This window comes from Mustela nivalis (genome assembly GCF_964662115.1).
Source record: "Mustela nivalis genome assembly, chromosome: 11".
In the NCBI taxonomy this organism is placed as follows: Eukaryota; Metazoa; Chordata; class Mammalia; order Carnivora; family Mustelidae; genus Mustela; species Mustela nivalis.
Window position 1 is genome coordinate 47,136,107 of NC_139030.1, and position 20,852 is coordinate 47,156,958.

At 39.7% G+C, this 20,852-nt stretch overlaps 1 protein-coding gene across 6 annotated transcripts in view; it reads right to left on the reverse strand.

Annotated features, from left to right (window-relative positions):
• METAP1D (methionyl aminopeptidase type 1D, mitochondrial) overlaps positions 1 to 20,852 on the reverse strand; it is an 86,297-nt gene that overhangs the window by 13,413 nt on the left and 52,032 nt on the right. For 2 of the 6 annotated variants that reach the window (XR_014300250.1, XM_082689182.1), the window contains exons 2-5: positions 5,179 to 5,336; positions 2,988 to 3,137; positions 1,184 to 1,332; positions 567 to 609 (exon numbers count right to left, since the gene is read on the reverse strand). Coding sequence is in view for 5 of the 6 variants with exons in the window: in XM_082689182.1 (XP_082545308.1) it covers positions 567 to 609; positions 1,184 to 1,332; positions 2,988 to 3,137; positions 5,179 to 5,336 (500 nt within the window). In the remaining variant the exon portion in view is untranslated. Of the gene's footprint in view, positions 1 to 566; positions 610 to 1,183; positions 1,333 to 2,816; positions 2,957 to 2,987; positions 3,138 to 5,178; positions 5,337 to 9,456; positions 9,535 to 20,852 lie in introns of those variants that run through there. The other 4 variants (XM_082689183.1, XM_082689184.1, XM_082689186.1 and 1 more) reach the window with 4 other exon arrangements.

Sequence of the window (20,852 nt, forward strand, 5' to 3'; positions counted from 1 at the left end):
ACGTTACCTTCAGGGATTTTAATAAATCTAGGGAACACTGCTAGCAAAAGAGTTGCTGTCCAAATAGACTGACACACACAGGCCAATGTAGCCCCTAATGACAGAGTAAGATAATGACAGGCCCCACTCAAAATCAGCAGGAAGAGGAAGATCAATCTTGGCAGAGTGAAGGAAAAATGCTGGCTTTCTTCGCGTTAGCTCATCTCATACATATCTAGCTTCAGCAGCTGCCCAGTGCCGTGGTGCTCTGCTTTAACTACACAGTGGATCAATAACAATTACACCTTCTCAAAAACATGACACATAGCAGGATTGGGTTGACATTTCACTTAGGCCAACATTGATCTCAGTGCATCTGATTCCAGCCCTAAATTCAAGTCAGGCCTGGGTTTACTTGGAATAAACACGGAGTTAAAGACAAAAAAGGAAACCAGCTGCTTGCGTCTGGGTCTAGAAGTAAACAGCACTTCCCTTGGTGCGGCTCGCATTTTCAATCCACAATTCTTCCTGGTGCTACCAGCAATTCCGAAGTTGATCAAAGACTATTTTTTATATTATTTACTCACCGTGACATCAATGTTGATAATATCTCCATCCTGAAGAGGTCGACTGAAACGTAAACACAATAAAAATGGTGATAGACAGATCTCAATAAGAGGAATGTACAAATAAATACTATCATGAGCCCAGTGAATTGCAATGGTAATTTGGGGTGGAAGAGGAATAAATGGAAAAAACTATATCTAATCTTTAAGTTATATTAGTCATGTCCCATCTTACAAGAAATACAGAATATGAACATATTGCCATTGTTTAAAAATCTTTTAAAAATTCTTTAAAAAACGTACTTATTGGTTACCTTAATTCTGCAAAGAGCTGAAACAATAATTGATGACCTCTATTTGCCTACATTTAGATTTTTACCATTTATATGGTTAAAATCTAAGAACGTACAACCAATATTTAAGGAGCAATGACCTTTTTGGACTACACACTGCTTTAACAAACATTAAATTATGTCCACTTAGAAGCAAAATACTTCGAAATTTTTGTTTTACCATAATCAGCTTCACAAGTTTGCAGGTGGGTTTCAATTAAGCTAGTGTCTTTCACCATGTGTTACAGATCTTTGGTCTCATGGTTTAGTTTCCAAAGGAACAATATGTTATTAAGCAATAAATACCTGTCAGGAATACCATGACAGAGCACGTTGTTTACAGAGGTACAAACGGATTTTGGAAAACCTCCATAGCCTAGAGGTGAGGGATAAGCATCGTGACTGATGATTTCCTGATGGACAAGAGCATCTATCTCCTCAGTTGTCATGTCGACCTAAAATATTAAATAAAGAAGTTGTGCAGCCACAGTTGAAGACATTTCCTGCACTCGCTGACCATGTCTCTAGCTACAGCACTTCCAGATGAGACTGTACAGATTTACTGTGATAAACTCGTGATACAACATTTTAATTAATGGGGGTTAGCATGATATATTTCAATTGTGCCTTTTTGATAATCGTTTGGGTATACGATGTTGTTATGGGCTGTTAGGAAATGGAAATTGTAAACCCTAAGATCCTATAAATTATCTGTTGCGTCATTAAATGACATGACTACTTCTGAGCCTGAACACTTCACAGAGAGGTTCTTAGGCACTTCCTTCCTCTTCCTCAAGGGCTAGGGCCTCAGGCTAGCTGAAGCATATAAATTCTCAAAAGTAGCTTCAGTTTAGATGACAAAGCTTGAAAAAGTAAGTCAACCCACACCTCTTTATCTCAGCGAAAGCTTACATGGGCTTTGCAGCAATGATGAGAAGATTATGGATCATTATTTTAAAAAAACTCGGCCTGATACATATAATAGAAATTTGGTTTTCACAAATCTTGCTTTCTTTCATGCTTAAGTAAATCCATTGGGTTTTTTAAAAAATATTTCTCTTATTAATAGGCATCCAATTGCTCTCAAACTAAAAAAAACACAAAACCTAAAACTGAGTTTTTTTAGTATATGAAGATACCTCCATAAACTCATAAGTCATAAATGAAATTCTAAAACAAAATCTTTCATTAAAAATTACCTATTTCTTCAATATCTTTCTATGCATCATTTGATATTCACATTATGCTTAATTATATTCCTATAACCAGTTTATTACACAGGTGACACCCTAAGTGATTTCACCATTGAGACGCACTTCCTAAATTCTGCCCACCTTCTGGAAACTACAGACCCATACTTTTCTTTTTCTTTTTAAAAGATTTTATTTATTTATCAGAGAGAGAGAGGGAGAGAGCGAGCACAGGCAGACAGAATGGCAGGCAGACAGAATGGCAGGCAGAGGCAGAGGGAGAAGCAGGCTCCCTGCTGAGCAAGGAGCCTGATGTGGGACTCGATCCCAGGACGCCGGGATCATGACCTGAGCCGAAGGCAGCTGCTTAACCAACTGAGCCACCCAGGCGTCCCTTCTTTTTCTTTTTAATGACCCCTAAAAAGCAGAGTGTTTCAGATTATTCTGGAGAACTAAATCTTATAGGAAGACAGTTGTCTGTAATTACATTTCTCTATTACCCACAGCTTTGTATATATGCTCTAATCTTGCTTTGCAGAACTAATGCAAGAGAAAAGGAGACAAAGGATGAGGCAGAACAACTGTTCAGGCACACAGAAATAATGTGGGGGAGTCAAAGCAGAAACTACAGGCAGGAAAAAGGGGCAGAAGTCAAAACTGTCGGCCATTGATCAAGTGGGATAGGCCGATTGGGCCCAAAGTATCTCCAGAATCCTGCTACTTAAAATTGAATTTGGATTTTAAATTACCTCTAGAATAAACACACAAAATAATAAAATCTCCTTCCCCTATCCCAAGGCTTGACTTGATTTTTTTTTTAACAGATGAGATGTAGCAAGAAGAGCGAAAGGGAGAGAGGGGAAAGAGGGGGGTTGGGTTGCGACTTCTGTACGTCCTTCTGAGGTTTGCGGAGACGCCACCTTTAAACTCTTCCCAGCCAGGAGGAGGACATGTCGCGCCAGCTGACAAGCCTGACGAAGCCCTTGAATCTGATCTTCATTCTTAACTTCTATGCTGTCTCCCCAGTCGGGTACAATGCCTGTCGTCACATAGTCTGGCTTCTTTATGTGCTTGAGGAAAAAGGATTGAAAATGAAGATCAGAACCCAGCACACGACAATGGGATCATTTTTTCGGACACAGCCTCCTGCTTCATGGAGCTCTGCCCTTCCTGCCGGAGCACCGACCTCCGAAGCCAGCACGACAGACCCTCCAGGCTGCCCCCAGTTCCTTCCCCTGCCCTTTTGAACTTAACATTGCCTGTTAGTGCTGCCTCTGGATGGTCTGTTAACCTTACTGTGCTTTGAGTCAAACTGGTCTGAAGTAGACTTCTGGTCAAAACAAACAGTACTTTTCTTTTCTTCCTCCTCCCAACCCTGTAAGAAGCATTCTTGTCGTTGATGGAAAAAGAGCACCAAGCTTCCAAATTGCCAAATGGCTAATTAAGAGTACTTTCATCTTCTTAACACAAAGATAAAATTTATGCAAAGGATAGCTCACAACACCCTCTCCGAATGAATATATGTAAAAGGCTGACTCTCAAGGCCCCCGAAGCCTATTACGAATACACTTTTCTTGTACTCGGCAACTGTACCCAAACTAAGAAGGGACGAGAGAACAAAACCCAACAGCTTTTTCTTTTTCTTTTTTTTTAAGTACATTTAAAAAAAAAAAAAAAAAAAAAAAAAAAAAAAAAAAAAAACCTAGAACATTCCCATGATTTGCCAAAAAGAAAGAAACCCCCCAAACTCAAAATGTTCAACTCTGATCACCTTTGTAGAACATTCTCCACTGCTTCCTTAAACCTATGGACAGTATTTAGAAAATAAATAACTACTTTACACACAGAGCTTCTTTCAGTCCCAAGATTGTGCTCAGCTCTTTACAATCTGTTTACGGACACTGCCACACAAGCACTGTGGAACCCTACCGAGTAAGCGTGCACAGCACTTGGGAACAGGAGGCAGAGGGAGAGGAGACTCTTCAGCTGGCCTCACAGTGACTCTGGAAGAGCTGAGTTTAGGGGTCTGCTCTCTGTGAAGCGCATCACTCCTTCACTTCTAAGACCTTCCCTTATGCTCATGTTGAGGTGGGCCTTTGTGACACAGGGCACGCCAGTGTTTGGCTGAGCTCTGGGCAAGCATCCATTCCTCCAGCTTTGCCACCAGTGCCCACGGAAGCTCACACAGTCTCCCCCACAGACTGCGCTCCTGTCTCCACTAGGCCCTGCGACTAGGTGGCCAGGTTACGACGACAGGCAGAAGGGCTCCAGGCTTGTCACTGGCATTCTAAAACAATACATTCTTCTCTCTGGAGGCTTCCCTTTCTTTCCCAGCACAGAAACACCAGGAACATCCTCTGGGTTCTGGTAGCCTGTCTCATTGGCCCCTTTCCACACACACACAAAAGGGGCCACTCACCTTCAGGGAGGATAATATACTTAACATGGGTTTACTGTTTAAAATATGCATCGGAGGGGGAAGCAAGTGAATTTGTGACAATCTAGACTTCTTTCAGGTGTTCTCATTCTTCCTACATGACCCCCCCTCCACCTCCTTCATTTTGCATTTCGAAACATGGGTAGATTGTCTTTCCACAGAATTGTACTCTCTGAGAAAAAAATCAAGAATGCTCTGAGGCAAGAGGGTTTTTTTTAATTACTCTAAAGGAGGATTCAAAAACAGCAGCATTAATATTATGGAAAGTATGAGCAGGCGTTAGGAAAATAATTCTAGTGTACTAGTTTCAAGTAATCGCTCTTGAATGATCCCAGTTTTACAGTCCATTTTTTTCTATAAAAAGATTAAGAAACTAGAGACATGTACTTTTACCTTCGTGTTAGAAATTTAATATAGAAAATTTTCACGGTAGAAACTAATTCTAAGTAAGCTAAGCAGCTGTAAGCTCAGAGCTTTATTTAAAAAAATAATAATAATGTTATAGAACTGCAGATGTTACCGCTTCTCAAATCACAATTTCAGGTCGTAAACCAAGTTTAAAAATCATGATTCAAATGGCTCAGAAATCAAAGGTGCAAAAAGACATTGGTTCATTTCTGCGGCTAAGCTTCATCCTGGCTGGAAAAAGCAGCAGATAATAGGCCACACGGTACCTCAGGGACTGGGTGAGCTGAAGAAACGGCAGCCGGCAAAACTATACTGTGGGAAATCTCTCTTTGTCTCCGGAAAAAGAAATTTCTTCTTTGTTGACTGCTTGACTCCTTGTGTAAGGAGATAGGATTGAGTGGTGAAGAGAAAATTCTATGACAACCTATGAGCAGAAATAGGCATATTTTAAGTTAAAAAACCTACCATAGGGCTACATTTTAAGATGTTCCATTGTTGTCTGTTAAATCATTATCCTAATCCTTTACTGGCTCAAAAAGGAAAAGCTCCAAATAGAAAGGAAAGCGGTTATATTCTGAGTTCTAGTACAATAATAGCACAGCGTATTTATTAGCTAATACTATGTTTACATACATGTTTGACAATGGAAAACTCCACTCTAACGGGAAACAAACATATAGAGGCATCTGCTAAGTACCAGGTTTGCAGAAAGAACAATTTCTGCTGTGGAACCTTCCCCAGCAATGTCCAGAATGACCTTAGATTCAGGGCACTGTTTGGGTGGCTTTATATTCTTTAAAGCTGTTTTCCTTTCAAGAATCATGGACAAATTGCCAGCTGCACTTTTTGCCCTTGATAGGATTACTACTCTGTGTTAAGTTCACGTGCAGCAAGAGGCATTCTACCGAAATGCACTATGACAAATGCTCAAGTCGGATAAAGACTAAAAAACAGAAATGTAGGGTGTGACCCTGAAACAAAATGAACGCAGGGTCCTAAAGTGCCTACCACAGGAATTAAGAAATAGCTATCAAAATTTTAAATGCATATATCCTTTGATTCAGCAACTCATCTCCTAGGGCTTTCCCTTGCAGATATTATGCAGTAATGGATATAAGAAGAGGTACCCTCACTTTGTGGTAGAAAAAAATGAGGAATAATGCAAATGTCCATCCATGGGGGACTGGTGAAATAGAGTCTGGATGTCTATGCAACAGAAAGCTATGGAGGTATTAGAGAATAAGCTAAATCATTTATTTCTATGTGCTGATACGTAAGCAGGCCACAATACATTGCTAGGGAAAAGACAAAGCTGAACAGTAGGTATAGAAAGCCCAGTGATGTGGGGCGCCTGGGTGGCTCAGTGGGTTGAGCCTCTACCTTCGGCTCAGGTCATGATCCCAGGGGCCTGGGATCGAGTCCCGCATGGGGCTCTCTGCTCAGCAGGGAGCCTGCTTCTCTCATCTCTCTCTCTGTCTGTCTCTCTGCCTATTTGTGATCTCTCTCTCTGTCAAATAAATAAAATCTTTAAAATAAATAAATAAAAAGAAAGCCCAGTGATGTAAAAAAGAATGTATACATTTATATTAGCTTGTATTTCCCTATAAAATTTCTGAAAATTTATATTCATCAATAGTGGTTATTTCTGGGGCATGTGATTGGGCCTGGGGTGGGGAGGAAGTCTCCCTGATTCATTTTATTTTCTTCTACACTGTTAGATTTTTTTAAACCACCCATTTGCATGCATTACTTTTATAATTAAAACAATAGTTTGAAAATTCCCCAACATGTCACAATTGCATGTCAGGGGTTGGCAAACTACAGCCCGAAGGCCAAATCTCGCTTGCTGTCTGTGTTTTTGTACAGTCCACAACCTAAAAATGAATTTTACATTTATAAATGGGCAAAAAAGAAATAAGAAAAATAGTATTTTGTAACATGTGAAATTATATGAAATTCAAATTTCAATGCCCATAAGTACAGTCACATTCATTCACTTACAATGATCTATAGCTGCTCTGAGCCACAGAGTTGAGTATCTGTAACAGAGACTGTACGGCCCACAAAGCCTAGAATATTTACTATCTGGCCATTTATAGAAGTTTGTTGACTCCTGGTCTAGAGCACTGGTTCTCAAAAAGTGGTACCCAGACCACCATATCAGCAGCACATGGGGAAAAATGCAAATTATGGGGCCTCTCCATTTACTGACTCAAACTCTGGGATGAGACCAGCAATCTATCCTGTGACAAGGCCTCAGGGTGATTCTGACATCCTTGAAGGGTTGAGAACTACTGGCCTACAGTAACATTTCAGCTGTGAAACATAATAGAAACACGAAGTGCAGGTGAGTACCGGCCTCCAAGGCCAGGATCTCCAAGTGACCTAGAGAGAGGCACACAAACAAACCCCTATGGTCAGCAATTCAAGGTTGTAAGTTTCACTCTATTATGTTCTTCCATAAAGTTGAATGTAATAATGTTGAATCAAACTTACAGAGGTATTTCGGTGTTATTTTAAACAATTCCAAATACTAGACAAAATGCAGCAATATCTTTTTTTTTTTTTTAAATCAAAAGTTGCTTCACAGAGGCAGGTACATATTCCCCGAAGTTTGCACATTTCCCTGTAGACAACACCACCAGCTCTAGACTGTCAACTGGTATATGGGGCAGGGCAGAATCCTAGGAAAAGCAGATGGTTGGAAAGTAGATGCCTAATAAAGAACAGTTCCTTCAAGAACACTTAAAAAGTTTTTAATGAGAAAAAAATCGTCCACTCCACTACAGCTTCTAGTACCGAGCACTTACTATGAGTTAATTATTGTCCTAGGCACTTTACATATGTTAGCTCCTTAGTCTTAATGAGAACCTTCCACTACACTCCAGTTGGGGATACTGAAGCACCCAAAGGAAGGTATCTTCCCCAGGAGCATGCAGTAAGTACAAAAACTGTGGGAAAGCGGTCAAGTTGCCTCTACAAAGTATATTATTTTTCCCGTACACATGAGAAAAAATGACCTAACACATATGGAAACACCAGAAAACGTACAAGGCATCACAAAACTATTAGGAGTTACTATCACTAGGTTATTCTCCAAAAGTGGTGATAGGTTTGACCTAATCCTTCCACTCTCAAGCCAAGCTCCCTTCGCTTTGGTGCGGTGGCTGAAAGAAGCTGGTTGGCAGTCTGCGCTATGCGTCCCAGCGAAAGCAAAGACTTAGGCGGAATCAGTCTATGACTCCAGGCTCCCTAACTCCATCCCGAGGCAGGACCACAACAAGACACAAACCCACAAGTATTTCCCTTCTGAGGAAAGAATGTATTATGATTACTATTAATAAGGATAACACTAATAGAATTAGTAACGATAATAGTGGTTAGCATTTAATGGCCACTTTCTTTGATGAAGCTCAGTGCTAGGTGCTTTACATACATTATCTCTTACCAACTCTGGTGGGCAGGCAGGCAGCTATTAACGCCACTGTTTCACAGATGAGGAACTAAGATTCAACACTGCTGGAGGTTAGGGGGAGGCCCGGGCTCCACATCCCGCAAAACCAACTCAAGGACTGAGCTCACCACTCCAAGCTGCCTTCTTACAGTGTGCAGGGGCTCGAGTAGATAGCATGCTTTCCTATAGGATGTGGTTTTTTAAGGGATTAGCTTTGTGTGTATTATTTTTTTTTAAGATTTATTTATTTATTTGAGAGAGGGAGACTTGGGGGAGGGACAGAAGGAGCCGATCTTCAAGCAGATACCCTGCTCAGTGGGCAGCCTGCCTGGGGGGTGGGGGGGCTCAATCCCAGGACCCTTGAGATCATGACCTGAGCCAAAGCCAAGAGTTGGATGCTCAATGGACTGAGCCACCTGGGTGCCCCAGGGAATAGATTTAAAGGAAAGTTGGTTTGTGTGTGTGTGTTTAAGATTTATTTAGAGAGAGAGAGACAGAGCGAGAGAGGGAGCGAGTGCACGTAAGCAAGCACATGAGTGGGGAGAGGGGCAGGGAGAGTGAGAAAGAGAATCCTCAAGCAGACTCCCCCAACCCCCAAGCACAGATCCCAGAATGGGGCTCAATCCAGGACCCTGAGATCATGATCTGAGCCAAAAAAAGAGAGTCGCCTGCTCAACCGATTGAGCCACCCAGGTGTCCCTAATGGAAAGTTAAAAAAAAAAAAAAGAAAAGAAATAAACATCATAGGACCATCCAACATTTAGAATGAAGGTACTTTTCATGAAAATTTGTTGATTGGATCTAATTGGGAGGTATTGCAGTAATGAGGATACCATGAGCTTGGAGGGCGGACGGATCTGCCTTACCACAACTTCTGAGCCCCACGTTCTTCACCATCACAGGGAAACAGCAATGTTTTCCTCACCACTCCACTGTTGTGAGCATTAACTGAGATAACATTCATAAGTAAACCATCTTAAAAGCAGGTGCCTCATAAACATTAATTTTTTTCCTTTCCCTTCTCAACTCTTCAATGGGTTTACCTACAGGCCTCTAAATTAATTTATTCTTTTATTCAGCAACTACTTACTGAGGTCCTTCTGTATGCCATGTTCTGGATACTGGATGAACCAGACAACAAAGTCCCTGCTCTCACGGAGCTTCTATTCTACGGTGGGACAAAGACAAGAAGCAAACCAACAAATACATTAGATTGTATCAGATGGTCATATGCATGATGAAAAACAGGCCAGAGAGACACAGCAGCGGATGGCACCTTGGAACCGTGGTGCGGCTTCTGGTCCTGCCAAGAGCTAACTATGTGACCTGAAGAAGTTAACAGTAAACATTGGCTGAGCACTTTCTGGGGCCTGCTGAGCAGTCAGACCCTGCCCACTGAGACAGAAGGCTTAGGAAAATGAGGGAGTTGGGCTTTCTCATCTTTGAGGGAGGTCTCTTTCAGCTCTGGCATTTGTGCCATCACTCCCCGGCACCTGATTGTCATGCGAAATTCCAGGCAAAGGGAGGATGTGGACCTGATCAATTTCAGGACTCACGAAGATTTTTTTCAATGCAGCTGATTACATGAAAGAGAGATCATCTTTATCAGCATTATCAAGTTCAAGCAGACAGTCATTGCAGGGGGAATCTCTTCCATATACTTAAACTTGAGGCATGAAGTCACCAGGCCTCTACCTGGATATCTTGTTGAGGCTTTGAGACATTCACTTCGAGGATGAACAGTGTTGCCAATGTACCTGTCCTGCCAAATGATAGGCTCACTGCCAAAAAGATGCAGGCACACCCACACACGACTTAAACATTGGGAGCGCAGCCTGAATATATCCAGTCTGTTGACAATTACGGTTGTGCAGTGTACTCAGTAATTGTGCAGTGTACTCAGAAATTCTACCTTCATATGATACTTTTTTATTCGGAGCAAAATCTTTTCTTTCAATCTGATAAAAGACACCCTATAAACGCTGTCACAAGGTAACAGGATAATAAGGTACCATACCATGTTTATTCCACTAACTATTCATTACAAACCAGGAGAAAAAAAAACTAGTGTTTTCACAGGTGAAATGAAGAAATGGGCTTTAAAAATACATGCCTTTAGAAGATAATGGTCCTCCAATTAATGCGGCAAAAAAGAGGTGGGGCAAAATCCTCCATTTTGTTTATCATACTGGAATTAATAAATAGTAGTTAACAAATTTTCTAAATGCAGAGTGGATAAAATTAAATTCTCCAGTACCCATTATATTCAGGGTCACAGGATAAACAAACTACAGTTACTGCTATAGACCATTCTAGAAAAGGTTTGTTGGGTTTCCTTTATATCTCCTTTCCTTATAAAAGCACTGCTTTGTACACTGAAAGCTGATACAATCCAAATATTATATGTCAACTTTATCTCGATTAAATAAATAAAAGCACTGCTGATACTGTATCACAACTGTATCTAACTTCCCACTTGCTACGGTCAATGTTACAGCTAATTTGATGTATGACACCCATCTTCAGAGGCAGGGACACCAGCAAGGTTTTCATTAGTCACAACACTGGCCGCTCTGTCAGTCTTGTGGGCACCACGATTTGCCCAGGATCCATAGCACATACCACGTTTTTCAAGTTTAATATTTTTTTAAGATTTTATTTATTTATCTGAGAGAGAGGGTGTGTGTATGAGCAGGGTAAAGGCAGAAGGAGAAGCAGACTCCCCACTGAATAGGGAGCCCAATGCTGGACTCGATCCTAGGACTCTAGGATCATGACCTGAGCCAAAGGCAGACACTTAACTCACTGAGCCACCCAAGCAGCACAGGTTTTATTTTAAGTAACCTCTACACCCAACATAGGGCTCGAACTCACAACCCCAAGATCAAGAGTCACATGCTGCACCAAGGAGCCAGGCAGGTGTCCCAGATCTCCTTTTGTTAAAGCTATTTTCAGGAAACAAGTTTCAGGTGTGTACTAATTATTGTAAGGGATAAGCTGACCAGTCTGAAGTTAAGGAGGCACAAGTTGAAAATCATCAGAAGCCGGGGTGCCTGGGAGGCTCAGTTGGTTGGGCAACTGCCTTCAGCTCAGGTCATGATTCCAGGGTCCTAGGATCAAACCCCATGTCGGGCTCCTTGCTTGGCAAGGTGCCTGTTTCTCCCTCTCCCTCTGCCTGCTGCTCTGCCTGCTTGTGTTCTCTCTCACTCTCTGTCAAATAAATAAATGAAATTTTTAAAAAAAATCATCAGAAGCCTCAGAAGAAGAGCGCCCCAGATCAGCAAGGAGCTGCTTTGGACTAATTTGATCTTCAAAGAGTGATCATAATGAGTGTTGTTACTGCTGATTATGTAACAGAAACTCTCTATAGGGTTTCCTTGACCAGTACGTCTATACGTTATTTGTTATAAATACTAGAATATCTACTGTTATCAGAGGTAATAGTAAGAATTATTTTCAGAGTCACAAAAATTCTATCAGTGTCTAGTTTTAGCTGAATGTCGAAAATTATAGGCAACTGCTTCTTTCACTCCATGGAGAAGTGCACTGCGCAGCCTGAATGTCTTTTGAAATTGGTATATGTCCTCTGGATCCTGCAGCACATTTTTCATATTTTAAATTTATATTTGCTGTGGAAATCAAAGTCATGGTTTTAAATATGAAAATATTTGGGAATAACATCAATTTCTAAAAACTGCATTTTATTCCCCTTTACAGATTAAGTCTGAAAGGTGGGATTACGGAATTCAAGTATGATGGAGGGAGGAATGCATTTTTAAATAACTAATGTTGCTGCACACAACATGCCCTATGTTTACTGGCCTCTTACTCAGGGTCCATTTTAATTGTTATCTGCTCATGCATTCTATACCACATAATGAAATGCTTCCATTTCACCCACTGAGCCCTGGGTTTTTCTGTGCACCTCTACTAATGACCCTTAATTAAGCTGATTTATCCTTGAAAACGTAAGTTTTCTTTTGGCCAACAAGTATTTTTAAGGAAGAGGCCTGAATGAACTTTCAAAGAGACATTTAAAATGCTTATTATTTTAAGCGACCGTAAAGCTGAAAAAGTATATTTGTACTTAAGTGTGGTCTACCAACACCTATATTTTTCTATTGTATGTTTCCAGGGAAGCACTTCTACCCTGCGTCAGGCACCAAATCCTCGGTTATGCTTACATTTCAGAGGTATTAGATATCTGGGTAGAAAACAACACAATTAAGTAGCTGGTACTACTTTACATTAGTTAACAATGTCAACCAGAGATAATAGGTAATTTAAAAGATACTCTGTAAAATGTCTTACTGAATATTTTTTTCATAATGATCAAATGCCAAAGTCTAGTAACAAAACTATTATTTATAGCATATCAGCATCTAATTGATTTTACAAATGGAGGCAATTATTTTGGATGAAGGGGGGAATGTGTGCCAGATTTAAATGATTTATGATTACTAAGAGAGAAAACAATGTTTTGCTAATTCATTTTCAAATATGGCTCTTCAGTCATTGATAATTTTAATTCTAAACCAAGTGATTTGCTTAAATAATACATTAACTTAAAAAAAGAGGTAACTTACTTTGTGACAGCAAACATACTTTTAACTGTTTAGAAACATTGCTTCCTACAGTAGGCTCAAAAGGGACTGTGCCATAGAAATACATTTTCGAGGTGCTGATTTAGAGCCACAGAAAGATCACACTTCACGAACTCCAACCAATTACCTAGAGTAGGAGCACAGGCTCTTAAAGCACTGTGTGCTTCAAGTCCAAAAAGGAATGCTGCAAATGCATCCATGCCTTATATTTCTTGACCCAAAACACTGTCTACTTGATAGGTTTGATAACTTGCACAAATGTTGTGAAAGGAAAATTAAACACTCTGCATTACTTGATATAACTCCCATTGATTTTTATAATCTAGGACTAAGATGTACCTGTTTCAAAAGTAAATGAGAGAGATTGAGGGTTCCTTCACATTTCAAGGAGACTATCAAGCAGAAGAGAAGCTCACATTTCACAAGAAATAACCTGTGCAGTGGTTGAAGAAAAAAGAAAATCAGCTCAGGGAATGCCCCAGGCTGCAGCAGATACTGATTGGGCAAAGCTAGAGGACAAGGGCCCTTGAAACTAAACAAAAGCAAATTCATTCTGTTGACAGATGTTGATTACATCAAAGCAATAGGAACTCCCCCAGCTCCCCAATTTTTTTTTTAAACAATTAATACTTCTCTACAATTTACACAATAAGGACAAAGTAAGTTAAGTTTCTAAACCAATCATAATGAACATTATTAAACTTGTTTTTGAAAAGCTTCAGTTCTGCTGGAGACTTCTGGTGTGTTTTTAGCTATGGGCTTCTCCAAACAGTGGTTTATTCATTCCCACGGACATGTCGGGGAAGCCAAGCTGGCCATGCCATCAGCCCCTTCCTTCCAGGGGTTAACTGCTCCGGCTGCCAAATAAAATACAGAGTGAGCCATGTAATTATGGAGACAGTCAAAGGGCAGGCTCTATTTTGAAATCTATTTGCACAGACAAGGTCTTCCAATTGAGCTTACAGGAAACAAGCTGGTAGAGAGCCTCCTTTTCCCCAGATGCTTTCCACACTTTTTCTCCAATTCAGGAAATCATGGTTATGGACACCATACACCATTGCTTCCTGGATTTCACGCTAAGATACCACGACAAGAAGAGTGGATGTTTTACAAATCCGCAAAAAACACTTTTTTCCCCCTTTTTCTTCTTGCCTAATTAAGAGCATTTGGCAGTAGCCTCTAGATGATAAAGCAACAGTGCTTATTAAACAACATTTCTAAAGAGGATACAGGCACGGTTATGCAGGTTTTGGAAAATAGATTCTTTTCCTTAATGCTCAAAGCATAAAGTAAAATATATTGGCATAAACACTTGTCTGAAAGAAAGATTCTACTTGCCATCCAGTAGTGTTAGCCTTGAAGTTATTCACAGTTCTGACTGCTAAAACAGTAACAAAGATTCTACAGAAATAAAAAAGAAATGTGTAAAATAGTTTAGGTGAAAAAAAAATCACAAGTCACTTTATGCTGCAACATAAACATTTGTCCTAGTTGCTTAAGGCTCTAAATTTGCAATTGCTCTGAGCCTTTACGGTACTCAGATTAAAAGAGAAGCAGGCCACCACTGCCAATAAAACAAAGTAGTTATATGAAGTTATATGGTCGTCTTCACCGATACTAGCCTATGGATGTCAGAACTCTTCATCAGGCCATAAACCAAAGCTTGGGAGTCCTGATTCTAGAGAAGATGAGCTGGAAAGTCCGCCTTGGTCAGACCACTTCTGGGGAAAGGAAGGGCAGTGGCCTGAGGGCACCCTCTTCCAATAATAACAACATTCAAGAATGATGCCCAGGTCACGGCAAAACATGACCTTCCCCAAGGCTCCATCAGGAAGTTGGTTCCACGCTACATCCCTCCTCCTTTTTAAAAATTTAGCAATAGCAAATAATAGAGTATAATGACAATGACAAGCTCAGAAATGGGGTTAGGAAAATACTGCCTCTTCTTTTTTACAAAAGCCAATCAAATAATTTGTGATTATCCATCAGTGTATACTATCAGCACCCAGGCATTTGTGATTTAAACAAAAAGCATTCTCCTCTTTTTGGGAGACAAAAACACCCTAACCTACTCTAGAAATACATGTTAATAAACAAAACATAGCTAATAAAATAGACTTATGTTTGTGGGACTGGGAAAAAAATCCTTTAGGCTGGCCCAACCATAGGTGGGGGAGGGGAGTCAAAGATTACTGTTTAAGAACTCAAAATCTAAAACCGAAAGAAGATCATTTGATGGATAAATAGAAGTTACAAAGAAATGACTGATGTGTAATAGGAAATGGGGCTGTTGTGTGAAATTTCTCCATTTAGGGTTAAAAATGTTTTCTTCAGAATTTAAAACCTAAATTCATTTCTATAATCATAAAATATTGAGTCACACTGCAGTAGTGTATGCTTAGAAAATCCCATTGTCTCTCAGTTAAAGTTTAGAGAAAGCAGCTTTTTAGCACTTCAACAATACATATACTCAGGCAACTTCTTGGACAAAGAAATATTGTGTCTTTCCAGGGGAAATAAAGGAGCTGTTTATTAGGGCTGTGGTTAAAATGTAATAATTCATTCTAGTTGAGCCCTGTGGAAAATGTCATCAAAATATCATTTTCTTTGCCAGATTTTCTGGATGCCGTGATAGCGTTTAAATACAGAATAAAAGGCAAACTCTGATTAGAGTAGCAGTACACCACCACCAAAATGAACCAAAAGCAAATGTTCATTCCATCAAAGGAGCAGGAAAGAAACTCACACAGTCCTGATGCCCAGAGAATGCACACATTTAGGTTTGCACAGAACATCTGACAAACTTCAACCTTCCAGAATTTCTCTAAAGTATTCCTATTACCACACACTTTGGCTAAAGAAGAGGAACCAAAAAAATTTTATATTAAAGCACATCAATAAGAACCAGAAAGAACAATTTCACAGAAATCATACATGGAATTCAACTTTGGAGAAAGTGCATATAAAAATAAATGAGTTTTTTTAAAAATGATATAGTAAGAAAGTCCTTCTTTAATTAAAAAAAATCCTCCATAGTGCAACCACTCTGGAAAACAGTGTGGAGGTTCCTCAAAAAACTGAAAATAGAGCTACCCTATGACCCAGCGATTGCACTATTGGGTATATATCCTAAAGATATAGATGTAGTGATCTGAAGGGGCACGTGCATCCGAATATTTATGGCAGCAATGTCCACAATAGCCAAACTATGGAAAGAACCTAGATGTCCATCAACAGATGAATGGATAAAGAAGATGTGGTATATATACACAATGGAATACTACGCAGCCATCAAAAGAAATGAAATCTTGCCATTTGCGACGACATGGATCAAACTAGAGGGTATTATGCTTAGCAAAATAAGTCAGTCGGAGAAAGACAACTATCATATGATCTCCCTGATATGAGGAAGTGGAGATGCAATGTGAGGGGGTTGGGGGGTAGGAAAAGAAAAAAAATGAAAGAAGATGGGATTGGGAGGGAGACAAACCATAAAAGACTCAATCTCAAAAAACAGACTGAAGGTTGCTGGGGAGAGGGGGGACGGAGGAGGGTGATGGGGATATGGACATTGAGGAGGGTATGTGCTATGATGAGTGCTGTGAAATGTGTAAACCTGGGAATTCATAGACCTGTACCCCTGGGGATAAAAATACATTATATGGGGGCGCCTGGGTGGTTCAGTGGGTTAAGCCGCTGCCTTCGGTTCAGGTCATGATCTCAGGGTCCTGGGATCGAGTCCCGCATTGGGCTCTCTGCTCAGCAGGGAGCCTGCTTCCCTTCCTCTCTCTCTGCCTGCCTCTCTGCCTACTTGTGATCTCTCTCTGTCAAATAAATAAATAAAATCTTTAAAAAAATACATTGTATGTTTATTTTAAAAAATTAATTAATTAATTTGAAAAATCCTACATAAATACTACTGTCATGTAAAACAGTTATTAGTTATTTGGATAAAAGAATCAAAATATTAGTTATTTGGATAAAAGAAGACAGTGGGACTTATGGTTTGTGATCAAAGGCATGGCTTAAACATGAATATTTTTCAATTGTATTAAAACATTTGAAAAGAGTGTAATTTTAGGCTTCATCCCACAACAATGTCACCTGAATTCTATATGCAACATGCTCTAGTTACATTTTGGATATATTTCTTTCTCTCCTTTAATGAACCACTTAAAGTCATTTATGCAAACAACTGGTATAAAATAGCTCAGCGCTTTGACCAAAACTGCAGTATCAATACAAAAAAAAAAGCTCTTAGATCATAATATTTTTCTGAGAATGTTTTCACTGTACAATTCCAAGTGAAAGACATGAAATAAAAAGAAAACATTTAAATATAAATTCTTCCATTGGTATTTTGACACATGTGGGAGTTTTGTTTCTGCTCTGCAACACGGCAACAGGAGTGGAAGGAAGGTAGGGAGGTCAGTAATCACACTCCAAAATGAGGAAGTTAAGCTCCAAGAAAACAATATATTTCTGACCTTCTGCAGCTGAGAATACGTTGATTTAAGACAATGGGAGCCAAGATCACTCATCAAGGGGTAATTTTCATGAGAAAAATAAAGAGAAAATAAACAGTAGCCTCTGAAGTAAAAGAAAAAGTTCCAAATTATCTAAAACTAGTTTTTTGGACTGATGTAGTTATGTTGCCATCAATTACTTTATATTCAATTAAACTGTACGGACTTAGTTGACCACGTGAATCATCACTCCATAGCTTCAGGCATTAATGCAAAAAGTGCAATGTATTAAAAATAGTATGAGCTTAAGGGGCACCTGGGTGGCTCAATGGGTTAAGCCTCTGCCTTTGGCTCAGGTTGTGATCCCAGGGTCCTAGGATCGAGTCCCGCATGAGCAGCGAGCCTGCTTCCCTCTCTCTCTCTGCCTGCCTCTCTGCCTACCTGTGATCTCTGTCTGTCAAATAAATAACTAAAATCTTAAAAAAAAAAAAAAAAAAGAAGCGGGGGGGGTGTGTTACCACAGAAGTCTACTTACAAACTGACCCATCCTTTTATTTTTAATGGATGCTCAACTATAAAACCATTATTTTTGTACTAAAGATTAAAAATTGGGGCCCTGGGTGGCTCAGTCAGTTAAGCATCTGCCTTCGGCTCAGGTCATGATCCTGGGGTCCTGGGATCGAGCCCCACATCTGGTTCACTGATCAGTAGAGAACCTGCTTCTCCTTCTCCCTCTGCTCCTCCCCCAGCTGACTCGCTTCTTCCCTCCCTCTCTCTCTCTCAAATAAGTAAATAAAATCTTTGAAAAAAAAAATCAAAACTATTACATCACCCCTAACAAAACGTGTACGCTCTCTGTATGAAGCAGGCTGCTTCTCATGTCTGACAATGCAATATTACTTGAAAATTTCAGCAGACCAAGATTAGTCATACTTGGTGGAATGATAAATCCATCAACTCATTTTTACTCATTTTTTTTTATCATCTCATTTTCAGACCAAAGTCTTCAATATGACCACAATATTAAAATATTTGATGTATACAATATTTGAAACATGTTTACTGTCTAATGTGAGGTGTATTGAACACTTCTTTGAACTATACTCTTAGTAGAGTGTTACAAAAAGAAAAGCAACCCTAAAATGTCTAAATAAAATATAGCAAATTTGGAGGTAGAAAGAAGGAAATGGTGTGGCATTTAAAACACTTTACATTTGGCTTGTGAATGCACCATGGGATCATATTTACTTGAGTTCTTGCTTAAATTGGTTTTCCTTCTCTACACAATAGTTGGTTCACTTAGACGAGCCTTAGTTTCCTCATCCGTTAACAGGAATAATAATACCTTCCTCATAGGGGTACCAGGATAATTGTATGACATGAGGAATGGAAAGTCACACAGGGTAAGCACTTGATAAATTGTAATTATGATCTTGGTTGTATGATGAAGGGAGGTCACTCTAAAATGGACTAATCAGTAGGTAGAAACCAGCCTGAATTTCAAAATGTGCTTTGGCTAATTCACAAAGAATTTATGAGATTCTACGTTGGGTCCCAGACATGCTACCTACAAACCACGCTATCTAAAACACTGGGGCTCTCCCGCCTTCATCCCAGGACCATGCTGACCATCAAATGAGACTGCACATGTATTAACACTTTACAAAGTGGATAGCATTTTATCATTGCAGTGTATTTTTTTAAAAAGATTTTATTTATTTGACAGAGAGAGACATGGTGAGGGGGGGAGGGGGAGAGGGAGAAGCAGCCTCCCCACTGAGCAGAGAGCCTAACATAGAGCTTGATCCCAGGAATCTGGGATCATGATGTGAGCTAAAGGCAGACACTTAAAGATTGAGCCACCCAGGCGCCCCTCATGAGTGTAGTGTATTTAAAGAAGACTCAAACGCAGTAGGATGAATTATGCACAGCCTAGTTTTGACATTTTTCTCAGAGTTCTTGGTAAGGCCTTGCCAGATGCTGATGGCTAAAGGTGAAGTCTAAGGAAAATCTCTTCTTCCGTTCAGAGGCATAAAAGACCCCAACTTTTATCAAGAATCATATCCTTCCAAACACATTAGTACATGAAATAGTTTTCGTATCTGTGCAAAAGGTGAGATAGGAGGAGCCGTGTTCTAGAAAGATTCCACTTAGCAGTGAAGGCATTCCCTGTAAAGCTCATTATCACAAGCAATTTTAAGAATTAAATTAGAGTAGAATAGGGGAGCTTGAGTGGTTCAGTCAGATTAAGCGGCCAACTCTTGATTTTGGCCAGGTCATGATTTTGATCAGGTCATGATCTCAGGATCATGAGATCACCATTGCATCAGTCTCCTAGCTCAGTGGGGAGAGTGACTGAGATTCTCTCCCTCTGCCCCTCCCCACCATTCGTGCACATGCACACATGCATGCTCTCTCTCTAAAATAAATAAATAAGAGGTAACTAACTGGCTGGTTCAGTCAGTTAAACATCTACCTTCAGCTCAGGTCATGATAGCGGGGGGCCTGTAATCCAGCCCTGAATGGGGCTCCCTGCTCAGGGGGGAGCCTGCTTCTCCTCCCTCTGCCTCACATCCTGCTCATGTTCTCTCTCTTGCTCTCTCACTCACTCACCTCTCGCAAATAAAACAAAAAATATTTAAAATAAATAAATAATCTTTTTAAAAAGAGAGCAGAATGCTATCTTTATTCTGTGACTAAATTGTGTTCAGTCCATCTTGTGCTTATCCATGGCTTCGTTGTCCTTGGTAAATTCAGGAACTTAAAGGCTGTAAGAATTACATTTGTTTCAGTGTGCAACTATTTAACAGAGATATTTTAGAGCTCACCAAACCTTATCGTTTAAATGTACCAAGAAGTCCTCTTTGCATAAAAATTCCTGTTTATTAGACAGTGATACAGAACTTATTTACATGTCAAGCACCACCAACATACATCATTTATGACAAAAAAGGCAAGCACTCCATAAGAAATGCTCAATCACTGTCAATCACAAACACCAAAATATACATAAACCAAAGCAAGCCATGTGAACTGTATTAAATTCAGCTAAACACAGAATTACTAACCAAACAAACAAAAAAACAAATAATTATCAGTGACTCACAGACCTATTTACATAGTACACAAAATAACTTGGAAAGGTGTAACCATGGAAACATGATAGCCTAAATTCAGTGCCTTTAAAATCTGCATTTATTTAAACAGTGTGCAAATGATGTCCTTACAAAGTTTAAATATTTCAAAAGCAGTCAAAGCTTATCTTTGTTATCTGATCATTGAGCAAAATAGTTTCAACTATAAATTAGCTGCCTTTAAAATTGTTCAGGGACCAATTTAATAAAACTCTGATAAAAATGTCAAACAATTTTTTCTAATTTTTCAGCAAACTGTTATTTTCACAACTGCTGATTAAC